General features: G+C 42.8%; 1 protein-coding gene across 6 annotated transcripts in view; it reads right to left on the bottom strand.

Annotated features, from left to right (window-relative positions):
* nrp1a (neuropilin 1a) overlaps positions 1–15,150 on the bottom strand; it is a 65,170-nt gene extending 50,020 nt beyond the window's left edge. For 2 of the 6 annotated variants that reach the window (XM_058626727.1, XM_058626762.1), the window contains exons 1-3: positions 11,143–11,658; positions 9,449–9,859; positions 7,942–8,116 (exon numbers count right to left, since the gene is read on the bottom strand). In XM_058626727.1, the coding sequence (XP_058482710.1) occupies positions 7,942–8,116; positions 9,449–9,515 (242 nt within the window). In that variant the 5' untranslated portion in view covers positions 9,516–9,859; positions 11,143–11,658. Of the gene's footprint in view, positions 1–7,941; positions 8,117–9,448; positions 10,150–11,142; positions 11,659–14,894 lie in introns of those variants that run through there. The other 4 variants (XM_058626746.1, XM_058626754.1, XM_058626771.1 and 1 more) reach the window with 4 other exon arrangements.
* Between the last annotated feature and the right edge of the window lie 6,203 nt (positions 15,151–21,353).

The following is a 21,353-nucleotide window of genomic DNA, read 5'->3' as shown; positions in this document are numbered from 1 at the left end:
CACATATTTTCTCCAACAGCCAGCTGACCAGCTGTTTGTTGGCAGATTTCCTTCAACTGTGGATCAGCCCCTGGATGTGGCATCTATTGGTTAAAACCGCATCCTTCTTTTACTTCCGACTGCTGCATTGTTCTCACTGTGTACAAAGAAACTTGGATTTTCTGGTGATGCAGCACTTTGAAAGCCAAGCAGTTCATGCTGCGTGGGCCACATGCCAAGCGGTGAACCTCTTCCGCGGTGCTGCTAGTGCTTGGCAGCGCGGGGCCGATCTAAGTCCGGATGGCCAGCCAGCACTGCCTTGAAGGGCAAGGTGACTCTAACAGTAAGAGACCCCATGATCAAACTTTTCTGCCAACCTGGAGGATGTCTGTCCAGTGGTATAGTTTCCCATTGCAATCTGGAGAAATCCTCCTGAGAGATTTTCGTTTACATAGAGGAGAGGAACCACCTTGTCACTTATCCCAAGCAAGGGGCAAACAGGAAAGCCTGGGCAGGCACCACACAAGAAAAACAGGCTCCTAACAACAAGTTTAGCACCACCCTGCTGTGATAATGCCACAAAATGTTGCTGTGAGCCTGAATTTACACTCCTTTTCTGCAATTACTGTCATTGAACAAAATAAATAAAGCCGTGAGAAAATAATGACAGCAAAGACGGCTGAAGTGAAAAAGAGAGACCACAACTAATGTCGTCCATTCAGTAGGGAGAGATCCAGCAACGAGAACACAAAGCAAAGGATTGTGAGAGTGCTAACTCAATCAGAGAGCAGTGGGGTACCAACCAATCAATCACTGTCTGTTTGCCACCTCGACCAAATCAGGCTGAGTTGAGTGGTGGAGAAATGCCAGCAGGCCAGGACAGCCTGCTGTGTGCAAACACAGTGACCGAAAATGACCCCAGGGATCCAGGGCTGACACAGAAGCATCCTCGCTTTACTTCCTACCTACCTACCCTCCCACTTACACATTGCAAACAAACTTTACTTCACCCAGAGAGCCTTTAGGGAATCACATGATTGTTTGTGTAGAGAACACTGTGGTTACTGAACCCCTTCTTCCACCCACCTGCTGCCCCATGTGAAACTTGTGAGCACCGGGGCGTTGGGGGGAACAAACAGGCTGTCTAGGACTGCAGTCACATCAATCAAAATCATGAGGCCCATTCAAGGTTAGACCACCGAAAGGAAACGTGTCTGAACCACCGAAAGGAAACATGTCTGAACACGCTGTATTTAAGTGTCCAGAACTCTCTCATCAATTCAACTCAGGAGTCCCTACTCTTTCATTTCTCCTCTGGATGAGTGTTTGAAAGTAATTCCCCGCTGACAACTGCTCTGCAGCCCCAAATATGAACACTACAAATTATTATTCATACATTCATTCACCCTCTGTATCACTTCTTGTCGTTTTTTCCACACAGACTCATAAACTGAGAAATCAGCATTTGATGGAAGGAAAAAAAAGAAAAGAGAGGGAAAACCTGTTGCTAATTATATTATATGAGGCAGAGAAGAGGGGGGATTACTTATTGCCAACTGTCCTTTGGAAACAGAAACGCATAATTGAATTACAGCCTCGGTGTTTAATGCTTTTTCATTGGCGCTGGAAGCAAAATGAGTATGAATTGTCTTACAGTTACAGTAGATGTGTGTCCAGATAGAGAGCTGAGATTACCAAAATGTTGTCCTCTAATCACGACACTCTCCATACGGCTCGCTCTCTAGCAATCTGTTTTGGATAAAAAGTAAATGAGCATAAGGCTGACATCGCTAAGCTGTGTGGGCCGCCACAAGAAACTTCCATATAGGGAGGCTTGTATTGGTTTGGGGCTGAAAAGAAAAAGACGTAAAAGGGAAAAAAACAAAAAAAACGTCATCAGCTGTGTGCCAGAAACAGCTTAGTGACACTCAGTCCCTGGCAAACGAGTTGCAAACTCCCACATCAAGATGAAAAACACAACTGGCAGACATGTGAGACCGTGTGATGTGTTTGTGCTGCTTCAGATATGTGACGACGCTTGAAATCCAGCAGGTTATTTATAAGCTTGTCTCTTCCCTTTCCTCTCGTCCTCTCCCTCCCCTGTTCCTCCCTTTTTGCCTGCTCCTCCACTGTGAAGTGGACCTCCCTCCTGCTGTGAGGTAAGAGTGGCTTGCCTCCCGGTTGTGGTCAGGTTGTGCATGAATCAAAGTGGTGACAGAGCAGTGGGGAGGATGGCAGATGCCACAGCCAGAAAGCTTTTCAATCAGGCTGCCCTTTCAAGCCATAGCCAAGGTGAAACACTTCACTGGCAGATGAAGAAGAAGGGGGGAAAAAAGGCCCTAGACCTGACGGTCACTCAAATGCACACACACACACACATACTGAGCACAGACCTAGTTAAATCCTGCTCATTAGTGGGTAACCCTTTATTTTTGAATGAAGAAGAAGAAGAAACGGGATTAATGACAGAGAAGGTCAACAGCTTTCTGATGCAAGATCTCTGACTGCCGTCCTGTCCTCTTTGCCCTCTGGTTTAATTAACAAGGTGAAAACGTAACATTAATAAGCACCGTGACTTTCCTTTGCTTTCACAGCTCTCTCACACCTCATTAGCAGTTATGTTATCTGGATAGGAAACAGGACAATGTGTTGCAAATAGATATTTTAGAGACCTGGAGGACTTCATTTCACAATTTTTTTCCGTGCTGACAAAACAAGATTTGGCGTAATTGCGGTGACGTTCAAACAAGACATATTCAAAGTGGATTGTTCTTTGAGATGCTATAGACGAGTCACTTTTTTCAAATTCTATGTAATTTCGTGTGTAATTTGATTTCCATTGTGATGAGGCGTGGGAGTCTTTTGCTTTGGGAAATACAAGGTGCATAATTTCAGGTGCTTTTGTCAGACCTGGTAGTTAACAGAAGTGGCATTTATAATTCTGCTGTGCGGCATCACTTTCATCTCCGCTGGCATGGATGTTTCTGTGACACACACTTTGAAAAGGGAGCTGCACATCAACAACAGAAATAAACATCCGCTAACAGCCCATAAGTATGTCCAACAATCCATGTCACTCTAAAGCCTCAGCCCCTCAGGCCCCGAGGTCACAGCACTTCCCTGCTTTAAAAGCCTGGGGCCTGTTAAAAAAAGGTTTCTCTCGCGTTCCAACCGTATTTGTTTTCCTCCATGACAACGGCTGATAAATGGTCGCGCAGCCCACTTCTCCTTATTTGCCCATGGTTGCTTTGCAGGGGAGCGTGAGAGAGTAGTGAGTGGGGAGAAGGAGCTGTTTTCAGATGCAGGGAAGAATCAGTTGCTCACCAGCTGCGAAGTGCCACGGCTCTGTTTCGAGGGAATGGCTGCATGGTGTTCAGGTGGAAGGGTAACAGGGGAATTAAAAAAGAAAGTGGCATAGAGGATCCTTTCCCTAGAGCCACCTCTGTCCACTCTCACTTCTTAAGAACAGGTGGCCCACTTTTTTTACACACTGTTACCATATGAGTGAAGTTACTGGGAGTCCACATGACAAAGAAGCAGCCAACTATAGATCTAGACTAGGGTAACTATGCAGCTCCCCCTTCCCATGCTCATGTTAGTCATCCATGCAGTGCAGGGCTGGTGAGGAATGCCAGGACATGCAGGATGTCTATTGTAGAGGGTACACAGAAGAGAATGTTTGACTTCCAAGCATCTCTGTAGGGGCTCAACAGCGGGATAGTGGAGTGGAAAGGGGTAAGGAAAAAAAGAGGGCTACGTTATTAAAAAAGAGAAAAACTGTGTGTTTTTTTCAAACTTTGAGACCCTGTTCTGACCTGGTATTACATTCATCCTCAGTGATCTGGCCACGCCCAGATTGTACTACATACAGGTCTGAAAATTCCCATTCCATCCTGAATGTATCCGAAGATGCAATCGGAATAAACATTTGGATTTGGTTCGAGAATGTGCCGCACGTGGCCACATTCCTGAGAACTAAGGAATTACAGGTCACCTCCTCAGCTCCTGTCCTATCATCTGCAGTAGCTCTGTTCCATTTCTTTATAATAAACGGCGCTAATATGTTGATTTATTTGCATCCACCCCAACATTATTTCTCTTTTCTCTAATGGAAAAAAAACGCATTTCATGTCACAGCAGTGCGAGTAGTGCTTTTCTCTCAGACACACACACAAATGCACACTCAGACAGACACAAACATGTTGACAGACCCATCATTGTGTCATCCTAGAAGCATTTTGATGCCAGATGTGTGAACATTCGTGCTTAACTCTGTTTGCGTGAAATTGCTGAGGATGGATGTTAATGCCAGGTATGAATGAGACCACAGTTACAAGCTCCTAAAAACAGATTTTTGAAGCGTGGCCAGGCGGGAAACTTTCACTGATGTTCTGCACAATCCCCCCCCACAAAAGAGTGCTTGAGAAGGCATTCCTCAAATATCTCGCCTGCTTAGTACCACCCTGCCATACATATCAGAGCCTCCGTCTACTGCAGAGACTGTCACACTGGAATTTCTGTGAGGTCCAAAAGAATACCACCAAGATGAAGAGAAAAGCAAAGAATTGCAGGAAGGCTGAGAAAAATCAAAGGAGAATATACCTCTCCCTGTTTGTGAACCCTTGTCTCAAAACAAGCAGTGGATTGCAGTGTGCTGGAAAAGTACAGGAACTGTTTTTTGGTCTGGTCAGCAAATCCGATGCTATCAATGATGCATGATATTGTCAGGAGTGCATCAAATCTTTAGAAAGCTGGTTCACCTCTGCAAGTCAGCAGGAGAGGAGGAGGTGGAGAAAAAAACAACCTGCAGCACAGGATGAAACGATCTTTATTTTTAAGTGACTTCAAAATTTTAGAAACTCTTCAGACTTCCACGGAGGAGAGTGGCGTGTGAACAATGGAGTGCCCTACAAATGCAATCAATTGTCCCGCCATCTACTGTCTGTGAAACCTGTCACTTGCTTGAATTTAAATCAACTGAAACTCCAATTTTTTCTTCAGTCAATAGAGCTGCCACAGCCATATGGGCCTGATAGCTCTAATCACAGAGTGGGAAAACAGGGAGTGGGTTCAGGGGGAGTGAGCACAGCAAAAGCATATCTATTTACTTCAGTTTTCACCTAAGCTTAGTTTTCTCATTCCACTGATTTTTAGAGTAAATTGACTTCAAATATTTGCCTTGATGCAGGCTATGCCTTTATGTCAAACTTCACTGGCTATGAGAGTGCGGCGATGGGGGGCCCCTGAAACTCCACTCTCTGTGAAAGTCCACAGTGGTGCGTGAAAGGTAAACACGTTCTGCATTCAGAATCACAGGGCTCACTTAGTGTCCTTATCTCTGTGATGAAGTGTTTTCCTCCTCCAGCTCTCAGGATACAGGCCTCTGCACTTCCCCAAACAAAACCTGCCCAGGGTAGTGCACACGTGCAACAACACGGCCAGACTCCACTCAGCGAAGGTTGTTTTTCTTTTCAGGAGCGCCACTTTGAGTGCTTCTTGTTTGGTTTGCTGATAACGGCCATGTTGGGGAACATGTGGTGCATGTGTGTTCCATTTGCCCACTAATTAGATTGCAAGGCAGTGCACTGAAGCATGCATTGTGGCCCCCCCACTCCACCGCCTGCCCCTCCACCCACTCTGCCAGTCCATCAGATAAGGAAGCCATTCGGGCCCTCATCAGTTTCCATTATGTAAGGGCAGATGTGGTGAGCGGCGCTGCGACAGAGAGTCTGATGTGTCCAAAACAAATCATACGCTGCTGTCTGCAGATGTAGAAGTGACTATTCTCTTGCTCATGATCGAGTTAGCAACGACATGCCTCGTCAGCGCTTATCACAATGACCTACAGCCTCATGTTACATGTCGTCTTACGTTGGAATTAAGGAGGAATAAAGGAAAATTGGTGAAGACATGCAAGGCGGAATGTATTCCTAAGGTTCCATGAAAACCGCGCCATTAAAAATGAAACAGCGCACCAAGTTAAAAATAGAAAAAAAAAAGCTGTAGGTCAGGATGGCCCCGTTTTCCTGGGCGATCTCTAAGTGGTTTGTGTGAATCACAGACTTACTTAAGTTTCAGAGCCTGGAGCGTTTGTTAGCTCTGCAAGGCGAGGTCACTGTTGTCATTACATGTAGGCTGTGTCTGCTCCAAATGTAATTAATATGCAAATATGTCAGGAAAAAAAACATGGGGAGAGAGGACGAGATACAAAAAACATAGAAGCACATGACCCAAACTTCATTTGCTAACAAATTTATGAACAACTAATTAACTGGCAATCTGCAATCTGGCTGCGAAATGATAGAGCAGAGCTAATATAATATAATAAATGACATATCGATGGATCACTAAACAAAGCCGGCCCTTCTTTCAGCATGGAGAGAAAAAAAAACTGCCTTCCTTGAGCCTGCGGGGCGAAATCTTTTTTACTGTGTGTGTATTTAGACACAGGAAATCCATTCCTGACTAATTTGATTAGCACAAGCATTGTTACAGCAACCCCCCTCCATCCTCACGTCCCTTCCTCTTCTTCTGTTTCTTGGTCAGTTAATGTTCCCTCTGGTGCTGATACTGGACCCAGAGCAAGTGTCAAGGAGCAGTCTGCCGTACCCCATCTGTCATAAATCTGTGACAATGAGTGAAGAAAGCCTCAAGTGGAACTGAAATCTTGACAAAAAAAATTGTTGCAAACATATACAGGGGCAGTTCACGGCACACAAAAGAAGTGCGAGGTCCCGGTTTTTGGGTGGAAAGGGGGATACAGTAACAAGATCCAGCAAAGCCCTGTACTCTCCCAAGCCCTGCAGCGTAAACAAACAGCTGAGACAGGAGTAGGGCAAAGGCACCGGCACACACACACACACACACACACAATCACTGACACATAGACAAGCAATCGGAACGAGGCAGTCTGCCCAAGCAAGGCTCACCTCGGGGCACCCAAAAGGACACGTGGGCTCATCACATTACTGTCGGTCTCCAATTTCACTGGCTTAAACTATCTATCTGACAACAGGTTAGCTGCTTAGCCTCTTGCTGGACGTCACACTTTGTGACTTACAGGTCAAATAAGGACAGGAAAAAAAACAATCTAAATGAAAACCATCATTTTGCCCTTTTTGGAGTCAATTAAAATTCAAAAAAGTGCAAGAGAGGGCAAATCCTTTTACTTGTTACCAGCATTACCTAACCCCAGCATTAACAGAATGATTGCTGGATTCAAATACAATAACAGTTGTTCTTTCATGTTCCCAATTCTTAGAGTAACCAGATTGTATGGCTTATTAAGATGGGCTTCTCTTTCTCGGAGCATAAAAAGCAGCTATGGTTAATGAATGGCCACTGGTGACTTTCTGGCCACATACTCTGCACAACGCCTTCTGCTGAAGTGCTGAATAATTCAGATCAATATTTTGCCCCGGTGACTTCATCCTACAATGAAGAAAAAATGACTACATTCCAAAACCAAATGGCAGGGGTGAGACATTCCTGCTGCCCTATGTAGTGCCATATCTGTATTACATTAACACAAATTCAGAGAGGCAGCAGACACTAGATGGCGCAGTTTCATGTGCAATACGCACGGAAGAAAGGAAGGCACGAGAGTCACACACACGCAGAGACACACACACACACACACACAAAGGCAATTCTACTCATGGGTTCATGAAACAAGCACATAACACATAGTCAGGTAGTGATAGTGTGAACAGCCTGTGTTTGGATTATGTTATTCAGCAGAACCTCTTCTGCTGTGATAATTCCACAACGGCCAAATAGGTGCTTTTAAAGTTTGCAGCATTTGTATTTGCACAGCGAAATTATGGTTACAGAACAAAATAATTTAATGTTAACGATTTCCATCGGAGGTTTAAAACTATAAAATGAACTCCAAATAGAAAAAAAATAAGAAAAAAATCACATCTGCTTTGCATATACAAGACTAATTTGGCTTGCTCTTACTTGCACTCCCGGTCCTCCAGATCAAAATGTGGATTGAAGTTGATGAGGATCCGCTGGTGAGGGCCAGGCGCCGATATCACCCATGTGCATCTCTGAGAGGGGGGATACGACATGGGGTATCCGGGCGACGTGAGATAGCTGGCAGCTGAGATTCTGATGTTGCCTCCACATTTATCTGCAGGGCAGAATGAGGAGAATAACATTTGTACACAATATTACAGACTGAAGTGTTTCGTTCAAGTATATCCATGAAGTTAGCGATTTATCTGAATATGTCGACATATCGCTGCAGTTATTAAGTTGTCTGAATCATACAAACTTTTTGACTCTAACAGAATGTACATGGCAGTTGTACATATGAAGTAAACATCTATCTATCTATTTTAAAATACACATTTTAAAATAATGTATTGGTTATTCTGAGGTATAATTTTCTTTTAAATAAAGTCTTATAGAATGCTGTACTGTACATGGTAAACCCACGAGACAAACTTGAGTCTTCATCTATCTAAGAACATGTCAATGTACCCCAACATGTACTTTATTACAGTATTCTGAATTATTTATCAACTTAATATTTGAGTATACTGCACATGGTAAACCAGTGAGGTAAAATAATACAATTATTTAATTTAATGCTGTAGCACTTATTTAAAGTTCCATGCATTATAAGGGAGAAAATCAAGCTTCTTTTTGGTGTACAGTTTTTTGCCGATATACATATTATGATCGACCGCAATCAAAGGTCTACGAGAAAAAAAAGAAAAGTTTTGTTTTGCTAAAGTTCGTTTAAAGCTCAACACTAAACAGCTTGCTTCATCATCAAAAAGGAACAATCCTTTGTTTTTAGAGGCCCCGCTGCTGTTGCTGCTGTTGCTGCTCACAATGATCTTCACGTGCGCTTCTATTCATCGTGGTACTGTAAAAAATATCCAGCATCTGCCGCTCAAACGTATAACCTGCTTTAATGGAGTAAAATGAGCGCAAAGCTGAAACGAAATTGGTGCTGGAATATAAATTGACAGGGGAAGTCGATGATTTGGCGTTATGTGCGCAAGCCTATCATTAATACTGAGAACAGTAAACCATTAACCAAATCGATTAATAAACTTTGATTTAACAAAGGTCTCATAAGAGACCATGCATGTATTTGGCAAATAAAAGTAACTATTTAAAATGAGTGCTATTGCAGGAGTTAATAAATGTCTTAAAAATAAACTATCATCCTTAACATTCATTAAAAACAATAACAAAAAACAATACAAAAAAACACTGTTGAGGCCGCATTGTTGAGCAGGTAACGACATGACTATCAGTTCCCAGAAATAACATAAAGTAGGATTTTCTTTTTAAGCGGTGGGAGAATGGGCAGGTGAGCGACTTGCGCGTTTGCCAAAAGATCAGTGTGGACCGGGAAGAGCTAATCTTTTAGAAAAATATTGGGATTAGTAGCCTTGCATGTGTACATAAAGGCTTTACTTAAATAGATATCAGATGTCACACTTACCGTTTTTGAAAGCCTTGACCACCAAGAGGATTCCCATGAACAGGATAAAGACTAATCCACAATGCATCCTTGTTTAATCGCCAGAAAAAGTAAAATTACGGACATAAAACAATTCTCAAAACAAACTCCTCCAAAAGGTTTCAAGACAATTATTATTTCGTTGTCCTCTTAATTCGAGAAATAAAGTGTGAGTGTGTCTTTGAGTGAAGCTGGTGGTGATCTGAGTGCGGGCTCAGGTCGCTGGCATCCTGTCATTCAGCTCCTGTTTGCTCTCGCATGTGCCGGCTGCGCTTCTCTCTCCAGCGCCGACAGTGCCATATCCTCTCCAAAGACGCCAAAAGCGCACGAAGAAACGGGTAATTATTCGTCCTTAGTCCGTCAAATGATGCCCGGGCTGGGTGTAATCCTTGGCTGCGGAGGTGAAAGAAACAGACGGAGGGGTGAGCAGGTTATGCGTTGCTTTGCGCACAGGGCATTCCCGACTCTATCTCAACCGCTGTCGATACGAACAGGACTATAAAGGCTATAAAGCCGCGGATACACCCCTTCCCAAAAAACTGTGGCCACTGTACTCCTATAGGCTCAGACTGAGGACTGGGGCAGGTTTGTGATTGGCTTGATTACAAGTAGCGAACCTATGTGGTCAAAGACCGGTGTCTTTATGAGTAAGCGGAGCTGCACACTGAGTCACAGAGCAGCAGCCCGATAAGTGACATGACTCTGTCTCCCCTTCTTCCTCTTTCTCTCTCTCTTTTACTCACTCACTCACTCTCTCTATATTTCCCTCCCTCCTTCATTACCTCCCTCCCTATATATTTTTGCTTACAAAAAAGGAGATGTGCGTAAATGGGAGATTTATTGACTCAATGGAACTTTCTCAGAGGATATTTTTGCAAAAATCCGGACTCCCCCCACACTATATAAACTATTTAGTGAAGATTTGCCTAACTTTTTAACATTTCTAAGTCTTGATCATAAGGAATAATGTCAGGTTTCTTCCTCTCATCGACTGATTGACATTAAATGTGACGAACTCAAAGAAGTTCCTTATGTGTCCTTTAATCAATACACGTCCCATACAACACTATTTCGATTGCTTGAATAGAAAAAAAAAAGATCCATCTGTGCTCATTTTTTAGGTTCAGTATTTTTCATGGACCCTAAATAATAGAAGCAAACGACACAATTAAACCCGTTCCCTTTTACCCCTTTTATGCTCCAGCAGCTTTCCACATGCGCCCACTGTTAAAGCCTGCTCCACAGCAGTGACACCATTAAAGTGGCATTCTGAAATTTAGGGAAAATCAATTTAAGCGTAAATTATAGTAACCCCGTGTCGTTTACTTCAGGCTGCTCTTATGGGGTCACATGCAAAAAAAAGCAGGATGGTGGGATTGTATTCAACAACCTCAGTCAGCACATGCAGTCCTTTCCACCGCAAAAACGTGTGTGATGCATGATACTGAGAATTCACTTTTAATACGAATGCTTTTATAGCTTTTTTATATTTTCTACCTAAAATATACACGCCCTTAAACTAGTGGATCATGTCAAGAAAATGCGTAAAATCGAAGCTATAAGTGGTTTAATGGAAAGATAATAAAACAAATCTACTGTAACTGCAGTGTATTTTAAACACAGTGAATATGTCAATCAGCTTTATACGTAAGTCATATAAAAACAGCTGCATTCACCTGCGCCTTGAGGACTCGCAAAGCCGCAGGCATCCAGCCTTCCTCTCTCCACTTTCAACATGCGTGGAGGAGAATGTGATCCGATATCCTTACTCGGATTCAGTTAAAAATGTCACAGAAGTCTTCTCCGGGACCAAACTAAAGTTAGTAAGTTATTCCTCTTCCCTCGAAACCTTCGGAAACACTTCAAACCGACCCTGGATCGCTATACCGCGCAATGACGCACAGCCAAGCCGCGAGTCACGCTCTCCTCTCCGCGTACAGATTTGTCTCCTCCCCGCTGATTTCTCCGGGTCTCCTTCTGGTTTCGCTCGCTCCCATTCAGCGCACACACGACAGAGCCCCGTTCAGTGGGTAATAAGATAGAGAGTCCTTTAAAATGCCACAGGAAAGGGAGGGAATTCGTATTGTAGAAAAAAAAGAAAAGTCCGCTCAGATCTCGTGGCAAGTTCCCCACACTGTCTGTCTCTGTCTGCGTGCGCCACCGCGCTCTGCTCCTCTACTGATGCACAGGCAGAGGGTTTGAGTCCCTGCCAGCCCCTCACGCCCCTTTACGAGGGATGAGTACAAGGATGCGCGCGAGTGTGTGCGTGCATGTGAGTGAGTGAGCGGAGTGGAGGAGGGTGTCTCCGCAATCAAGATGCCGATTTTACCCAGCTGTTTGCCAGCCTGCAGCCTTATAACTGGACACGTCAGAGAAATAAAGTGACATTAGACATATAATGCAACACCAGGATGAAGAGCATCTGCGCTGGTGAGACACAACTTATTCATTCTCACACTGCCCTTATTTACATCTACTTGTGTGGACCTAAAGGAAACAGCACACAAGCCAACCTGTATCTTTAAACAGGATATTGTAGGATTATTATAAAAAACATCATACACAAATGAAATTGTCCACTCAGGTCTACAGAGATCTCACACATGCCAAGTCTCTACAATATAAGAATACTGTATCATGTGACTATATGGATTGATGTACTGTTATCTGGGAGCATTTAGGTGCCTGAGGGGACTCACTGACTGCACAGTGTTGTTTCCATGAACAAAGAAGCTGGTGAATGAGCAATGTCTGTCATCCGTCTCCATCTGAACACCAAAAATACACGCAGACGCAATAATGACAGCAAAGGTCATCCTTTCCTTGATCCGGAAGCGTTACAGTACTGTAGACATTAGTGCATAAACCTTGGGAGAATACATACATAATTAATCTAATGAAAAGTTTTGTTGGCCTTAATTAACTCTTGGACTGACGGACGAACTATGAAGTCCCCAAAGTTTCAATAATGCTTTCAGAACCCGTATTTGGAGAAATCCCATGAGAGATTTCTGTTTGTGTGTAGGACTGATTTTGAAACTAAACATTTCCTTTAAAACCAACAGTGGACAATGAAACCTCCGGTCCAAACACCCATTCAAAATGTTTTTTGTGCCATTGTGAAACTCTCCACCAAGAGGAACTGAAACTCGATTCAACCTCATATAACTCAAAGTTCACTGTATCCTGTTTCCCTAACCCCTGCCACTGGGCCTTGAGGCTTTAGCAGTGCCGTGCAAGCACAACAAGGTGTGTTAAGCTCAACTGACTGCAATAACTGGAGGCTTCCAGCTGCAGGCTGCTGTGGTTAGGAGCCCTCTGCCCTGTAGGGGGCATCAGAGCTAGTGAGCTGTTCAAAGAGAAGGAAGGAGGACGGAGGGAGAAGGATGGAGACAGAGCCTCACAGAAAAGGGAGAGGTTTCCCTTCAAAGCATCCCCACAGCCAGAAAAAAAAAACTTTTCCATGTGGCAAATGTTGTTAAAGGGTCTATTTTAACCCAAACCATGATATTTTCTCTTAAGTACTTTTGTTGCCTCAACTTAATCAAACTGCGACTAAAAGCTGATGCCAGAAATCTGCTCTCCCTGTGACTCTTTCTGGCAGAAAACCCTGAAGGCAAACTTCTACCAGCAGCAACAGAGCCGCCCATTGCTCCCCAGACTTGCTGTGCTGCCTTTGAAATTCCACAGCTGGGTTTACAAACACGTGAACTGACTGAAGCTTTCTGCACATGTAATCACTATATTTACGATATGTTTAAGTCTGACTTCCCATGCACAGGCTTTAACGCTGTTCTCTTATTCTTCATGATAATTCTAACTTTGTATTACATACTGTGTTCTCGGCTTCCAGTAGTGAAACATATAGCAATCGATGTGTCTTTCTATAAGCACAGCATGCAGCAGATTGACATTTTTTTATACACATTGTACATTAAGATCTTCTAAAAAAGTTTTTTTTCTAAAAAAAAAGGCACATTAGAGCAAGATAAGCTTACAGTCCCTGCCCATTATTATTTTTCACTCCCAGAGAGACGGAGACAGAGGATCGAGTGGCTTCATTCCCATCCTACAGCTGCCAATTCTCTGTCTCGCTGATAACACAAATGTTAAAATGGTGGCAGGCATCTCTATCAGAGGCAGCACTAACTGGCCTTTCGTGTCTTCAGGATAACACAGGAACAATGGCTTAGAGTCATTTCACAAGGGTGCCTGCCTGTGCCATATCTAAAATGAGGGGGGAACAATGAAAGAGCCATTTAAAGGATTTGCTTCTTCACATTTATCCGAATTAATCTTTAGTAAAGCCCTGATGAATAATTAGCTCTCATACAAAAGCAGACATTTTACGGCTCCTGTGAGCAGTTGGCTTGATTTCATTAGCCTGCCCTTTATTCACCAGAGTGAGTGAGTCAGAGTGAAATGTTCAGGTTCCATTTAGCACACAGTCAGACAGAGTTTCTGAATGAAAATCTGCTACTGGACTCAGATGTCAAGTACTAAGGTACAATTTAACACTTGGCCCTATGTTGCATCAGAGATTAGTGACAGGTGACAAATTAAGACACATAGAGAACATTGGATGTTTCCATTTAGGGCCTGACAAGTCACTGAGCAAACTGTGTGTTGTGGCCTGCAGAATCCAAAGGAAGACCCACAGAGACAGTGCACTAACGTGTTCGATGGGAAAACAAACAAAGAAGCAATGAAGTAGTTCTGCAGGTTCTTTGTAGTCCAATTCTTTATAAAACAACCCTACTGCCATAAGCAATCCTACTACAGAGACATTTGGAGATTCTTTAAAATGTTGGACATGTTCATCAATAGCTTAAAAAGTGTATTATTTCATGGCAGCCATGGTACGGTTAAGGTTAGGGTAAGATGTTGCTAATGGTTACATCAACCACTCTTTAAACCATCAATAAGATTTAACCTGACATTCTGGTAAAGCATACCTTAAAAGAGCATTTCCAGATCTGTGTTGCTTAGCTCAGTTAACCCTGAAAAGGGAAAGATTCGATGAACTGCTGTAATGAATATTGAGCAGAATAAACAGTTATCTGCAGGTGTTTAAGAAGAATAGAACCAGGGTTTGAACTGGTCTGCCATGAAACACAGAATGTTGTCTTTGTGTTTTGGTAGATAACTTCCCCGGGACATGCTCTCTGTGTTTCTCACTCGCTCAAACCCCAATAGTATGGAAATGCAATCAAGACTGTCTTGCATAAAGCTATGTTTTCACTTAAATGAAAATAAAAATACACAACAAAAAGTTTTTCTTGTGTATTTTCAGGCATTTGAATTGTGTAGATCTCTCCTGTGCAAGCTTCTCTATCACTCTTTTGTTCACATAACATTGTCCATATGTATACTTGTCTGTGTTTCTTTTTTGTTCTTTCAGATAAATGTTTAGTAAAGTCTGTATTACCTGTCTGAATCCAAGCTTGTTCTGAAAGAGGAGGCAGGGAAAACAAAACATGGCACTGGTCTGAGGGCAACCAGTTAGCTAGTCCTTCTTCTCATACCAGCTCATAACCGTCTGCTGCTGTTTTATGGCGACGTTTGGTTGGTCGGGTCCGAGTTACATGAGCCGAAGCTTTTCTTCTATGAAACGGCTTATTTTGCAGCGAGAGAAAGGTGTGTGGGGCTTCTTTTTCCACGACGAAACCGGCAATTAAGCGCCGGTAAAGTTAGCACAACTTACATAGAAGCGAGCGGAGGCATTTCCGTTTCCGCCGGCATCGGGCCATTTCCGCTCGGCCGTGGGAGGTCTCAGACGGAATCCGAACCCGAACTCAGGATGCTGAACGTCACAGCGATATTCAGGCTGCTGATTGGACAATATTACTAAGACTTAGACCAGCAAAATAAACTTTTTTTTTTCTCTCTTTTTTCGTGTGGCTTAAGGAGGACACTGCACTATCGCCCCCTATGGGCCAGCCGCCCCATAGTATGTCACAAATTTCAGACCATTATTTTCTTCTGAAACATTTATTTGTATACTACTCACATCACAACAGTTTTTCATAAATAAAGCTTTCTGGGGAAAAAAATACACGGAACATCCACAAAGGTTACTCATTTCTGTGTCCAAAACATACACTCATCTTTCATGGAGGATTTTTTTTAAAGAAATCCTTAATCCAGATATGTGTCCATATCACCACAAATATCCATATCAATTCAAAAACAACAACGTTCGTTGCACGCAAAGTCGCGCTATTGTATGTGTGAAAAGTGTAGCTTGTGTAGCATATCTAGATTTGTAGATGGCGGATTTATACAGTTCCCAAAACAGTCAACTTGTATGAAGAATCAAACCATCTAACCAGCACTGGTGGAATAAGCTGGACCGCCCATACAGAGAGTTTGTCCATTTTCCAATTGCAGCTGCACAGTAAGGCCTCAAAATATCAGGCCTATGACCCAAAATGACTGAGTGCAGGATGCCAGTCCTTATGTCATGTCAACCAAGATGCTTTGCACTGATTTCAGTCAGACTATGGGTCTTGCTGTCATACAGACCATTTGAGCACTTGAATTTCTGCATTAAAACCTCAGTCTTTGATATGTGCTACCTCAAACGTCCATGTGGGCAGCATTTCCTCTGTAAAAACAACAAGGTCTCTGACTGCAAACAGGCACACCGCTGCGGCTCAAACTATGGACTTGTGAGTTCAGGATGAGGTGGCAAATGTGGTTTATTGCACCACCAGTGGGAACACTTAAATGCCTGTTCCCGTTCCACTGCATCACAAAGTGGATTTAAGGTGCAGACCATGCTACTTACTAATAACAAATTCTCCTCTGTGACAACCACAGTGAGGGAGCTACAGAGACAGAGGTTATTGTGCCTATACAGTAACTCTCACAGTATAGAAGCTGCACATTTTTCAGCTGCAGTTTATAATTACAAGCCAAAGAATAGGACATGCACTCTTGAGCAAGCCTGCCGACAGAAATGACACTCCTCCAGACTCTGTCATTGTGTCATAATCCCGGGTCTTTTTGTTCAGAGGAATGTGGAATGCACATGTGCGTGTTTGTTTGAGGCAGGAGGTGGAGAAACAGGAAAATGAAGAAAATGTGAATGGTCTGTGAAAACAAAGAGGAAAAAGGACAAACAGTGAGCTGGCTCTCTTATATTAGACTCTGGGTGAAGACATGGGAATCAGAGGAGTCCCTGATAAATCCCTGCAACGCCGAGTCTTGAAAGGTGGGGCGGCGGAGGAGGTGGTAGGAGGGGAGGCTCAGTCGGATCAAGGTCTGGAGTAATTGCTACAAAGGCAGCGTTTCTCCTCCAAGGCGTTTGGGGCGAGGTGAAACTAAGTGTGAATGGAATTAGCAGAGGGCCGAATAAAACGCTTGTGAAGTTTAGAGGCATTATGGTAATACAGAAAAGATCAACCAAGCTGAACCATTTTCAGGGATATTCCTCATTTGAACCAAAAGCAGGGGAGACACAGAAACAAAGAGGAAAAATGCTATAGAACAAAAAAACATAAAGAAATGGCTTCATTAGACATCGAAACATTTACAGTGACATTTAGTGAAGCGAGGAAGACGTATGAATAAATATGCATAATGTTGCCAGGAAGCATGGAGAGCTTCTCAGGGGCAGAAGGAGGGTGAGAGTGATGGCTTCTGAATTAATGATGAGGGAGCCTACTGTCTGTCTCTGGGTGTGCATGTGGATCTGTATGAGTGTCTTCACATGTGACAGCATTTAACAGCAAAAGGATTGGTGTGAGTGCATGTGTGTGTGTGTGTGTGTCACCCTGGCACACTCATATATCCAACTCATTCTTGCAGCACCCCAATTTCACATCATCACGGATGCAAATTACCCAATCATCGATGCCTAATCAAGCGATCACTTTTTGGAGGTGCACAGATTTGCGATTGTCTTTGATGCTTAATTACATTTCTGGAAAGTCAGGGAGCAAACTGTCTGGCAAGTTCCAATTTTGGCTGAGATATATTTGTTTTTTGTTGTTTTTTTTTCTCCATGCAAGCGAGCTAATGTTCTCTTCCCCACTTGTTATTCCCTCACCAGTTTGGCGGTTGAGGTGACGATTCCTGTGCTGCTCATCATCAAATGCACAAGGAGAAGCCCCACAGATCAGGGCAGAGCAGGGGAGGGAGGCTGTGGAGTGGGGAGGAACTGTCAGGGAGAAATGCTATGTAGGTCAATGAAGAATTGCACTGGGATATTGCCTCCTCAGCTCACAGTCTGGGAAGCTGATTTGATTTCTGGTGAATGCATCCGACTTGAATTAAGAGAGATTACCCTCGCTAAAATCACCTTGGTGACTGCTGTGGAAACCCTCTGCTCTCAGGGGGATCTATATGCAGAGAGTATATGGAGTAGGGAGTATATCAAATAGTATTTATATACTTTAAAAGGTCTGTATTGTGAAGGTGTGGCCTTCAAATACACACGTGCATGTTGTGGGTAGAGAATCACTAATGTTCTATATATTTAGAACCAACATGACGTAGATTCCTGCTTGTTTTATACGAAATAGCAAATTATGATAACAACACAGAGGTCTGTTCGATTCCTGGGTCCACGAGTCTCCATGCACTTATTATTAAGTGCAATAATAAAGGAATGGCACTTTGAGTGGTCATCAAGAGTAGAAAATCACTAATTAAGTACAGACCATTTACCATTCACAGGTGTGTGTAGGTTCCCTCTCAATACTCTGGTTTTCTCCCAGTCCAAAAACATAGATTTGACACTCTAATTTGACCATAGGTGTGAATGTGAGAGCGAATGGTTGTTTGTCTCTGTATGTTCTGCAGTGGATGTACTCCACCTTTGGCCATATATGATTTGCTCCAGCCCCCCACATCCCTCACATGAAGGATAAAGTGGTAGAAAATGAATAAGACTGCTATACTGAGAAACACATAGAAAGTTGTGTGGACCTGATGGTCTTATTCAGTATAGAGTACTTTTTTACAATGGATTAAATCCAAATTATATTTCAAGGTTAAATGATGATATAAGTCAATTCCAGCATTTAAAATGTAATCTTTTTACAATTTTCATGACGTGAGACATTTTTCAAAGTTAAAGTGAAGAGAAACCACAAACAAGGAAGATTGGAATATTCAGACCACAGGTGAATGGTGGTCACTCAGCAAGTTCCTCCACAGTCACAGAAAACAAAGTATTGCTCAATAATCAGTGGTCACTGTTTTATTTCCATTTATCTCTGATGAACCCCTGACAAACTTGAGGAGCTTTTTTATTGTTTCATTATGAAACCATCTACCCACAGAAGGATTCTCATGTTACTTCTGCTCTCTCAGAAATCACGTAACATGATTCCATTAAACTGCACATTCTTGACCTCAGGACTCTGACTCCATCACTGACTGTTCCTCATTGTAAAACACTTATTCTGACTCACTTCATGTTGTTTATGTGTGTTTGTGTTTCCAGCATGTCTATGAATTGAAACATGCTTTGGCAACTATAGTGTCTACATATGAATTTATAGTAAAGCTCTGTTAGAACTGCTAATATTGTGGACTTTGTCATTTGTAAAATAAAGAGGGATACTGGGTGAAATCAAGCTCCTGTGCTTTGTTAGTTTGTTAGTAATTGCCACAACAGGTGGTAAACCTAGCTGCCCCTCTGGCCCTTCAACATCACAAGGGGGTTAAGAAGACACAAAACAGGGTTAGAAATGGAGCCTGAAACAGAAGCACAGTCAGCACAAAGCCCAATGTCCTAGTAATTAAGAGGAGGAAATCCCAACAATGGCGGCCCAGCCTCTGATGGTAAAGATTAGCTGAAACTGTGAGACGGGCTATAGTGAGGAAGATGAAACGCTACCCTTTGTGAATGAGTGTGTGTGTGTGCTGCTAAAGGGGTGGGGGGGGGGGGGGGGGGGTAAGGCACCTCATTGGTCCCACTCTCCCACTCTGTGTGAGTGAATACAGCGTCCTTCACGCTGGTCATTTTTATTTTTCATGTTAACAGATTTGTCTTCGTATTTTTGTCTTTGTCACAAGATCTGACTGTTTTCATGCAAGTGCCGAAAGAGGAACACACACACACACACACACATAAAAACTGTATCATGTGACGAGACTGGTGATTTAGTCTTGGATTATTTACCAAAGACTGACAGGATGTGACTAAAGCAGCCCAGGGAACAGAAAAAGCTAATGTTAGACTTAGATCTAACGTCATCAGTAAGTAGCAGTTGCACCATGATATATCAGTCACATGAAAACACATATCATGTGACTGCATTTTCCCAAGAAAACCAAAGATGGTAATAAGCAAAGAAATGTGCTTGATACGCTTAGCATTACTACACCTCTCTCAAGGGACTCATCTGGGCTTTTTGTCTGGAGAGCAGAACCACTGAGGGACCTTTATTCATCGAAAGTATGCTACGAACATGTACCCAAGTAAAGAATTTACTCCCCATCAGCAAACCAATGCACATTTATCATGACATGGTGCTCTAGATTTTCATCACCCTCAGACTGTACACACTGGTCTCATAAACTAATTTGTGTCCTCCGCATAGCCCAATGGTATTTGAGGATGTAGGAACAGTGAGGGATACACAGTATTGCTCTCCTGTGGATCACATTTGCTGTTCTTTAAAGTTTTGTAATACAATCTAAGAAAGTTGAGAGCAAAATTTGGCTTACTAAATTTAATTTCAGTCTATATGTAACATATCTGCTTGACAGGTGCATGAGAAATGATGCACCAGAAACAATCCCATTGCCGCGGCCTGATTCTATGTTTCCAACATTGGGTCTTAATTTGTTGTATGACTACAACAATGGAAAAATATTCCTTTACACTGATATGTTGTTGTTCATACTCTCAACAATCTCCCCTTCTGTGCCCAACATGAGCAGCCACAGCAACGTTGCATCTTCAAGGACATTTTATAGCCTCTGTGTATAATGTGATGGCTCCAAGGGTTTTTATCCTGGGGTTGGTGCTCTAGTGTTGTTTGGTGACCTCTGTGTCTTTTTTCAGGTCACCCTAATCATGGAAATGAAGTTGCTTAACACACCACCATGGGAACAGTTCAATATTTGATTTGCTGCTTAGTACATTCTAATTATTTCCCTCCATGTCAGATTCCGTATTTCTTGTGGTCAATACCATAATGGAACAATAGGACATGCACAGCAACTTGACTCCACACCTCACCATGTTATGTAATTGCTCACTGGTGATCACTCTGTGGACATTTCTGGCAACATTTCTAAAAAAGAAATACAACTTCTTACCGTTAGTGAGATGACCACACAGTGGAAGAGGAATTTCTGGCACAGACAGACATAGTGGATTGAATAATACAGACCGTCACTTTTTGTTTTACCTCAATAAATTGTGATTATTTAAAATATGTTTTTTCTGGCTTCCCTTGATTTTGTTGCACATGACAGACTTAATATAAAAGGTGAATAGAGAAAGTGAGAAATGCTATAGAGGAAAATGCTGAGACCAAATTTAAATCCCAGATGCAGCAGGAGGACAACTATACCTCAAATCCCGCACACATAGAGACAAACAGCCATGGTCAATTTAGAGAGACCAATTTACCTAACCCCATATTGCATGTATTTGGACTGTGGGAGGAAGCTGGAGAACCCATAGAACACACACACACACACACGTGCAGAAAGACCCTTGTTCCAACGGGACTCGAACCCGGGTCTTCATGCTGCAAAGGCAAGAGTGCTAACCACTACACCAACCGTGTGGCCTGTTAATGTAACTACAGTTAATGTCTGCAGTGCGTTCAAGCTTCACCTCTTCATTCTTACTGTCTCACTGTGAAACCTGACGTCCCCTCCTTCAATATCTGTAGTTGTTATCCTGACTGCCAAGTGC

The sequence above is a fragment of the Solea solea genome, chromosome 1 (assembly GCF_958295425.1).
Source record: "Solea solea chromosome 1, fSolSol10.1, whole genome shotgun sequence".
In the NCBI taxonomy this organism is placed as follows: domain Eukaryota; kingdom Metazoa; phylum Chordata; class Actinopteri; order Pleuronectiformes; family Soleidae; genus Solea; species Solea solea.
This window is presented reverse-complemented; position numbering and strand designations above follow the sequence as displayed.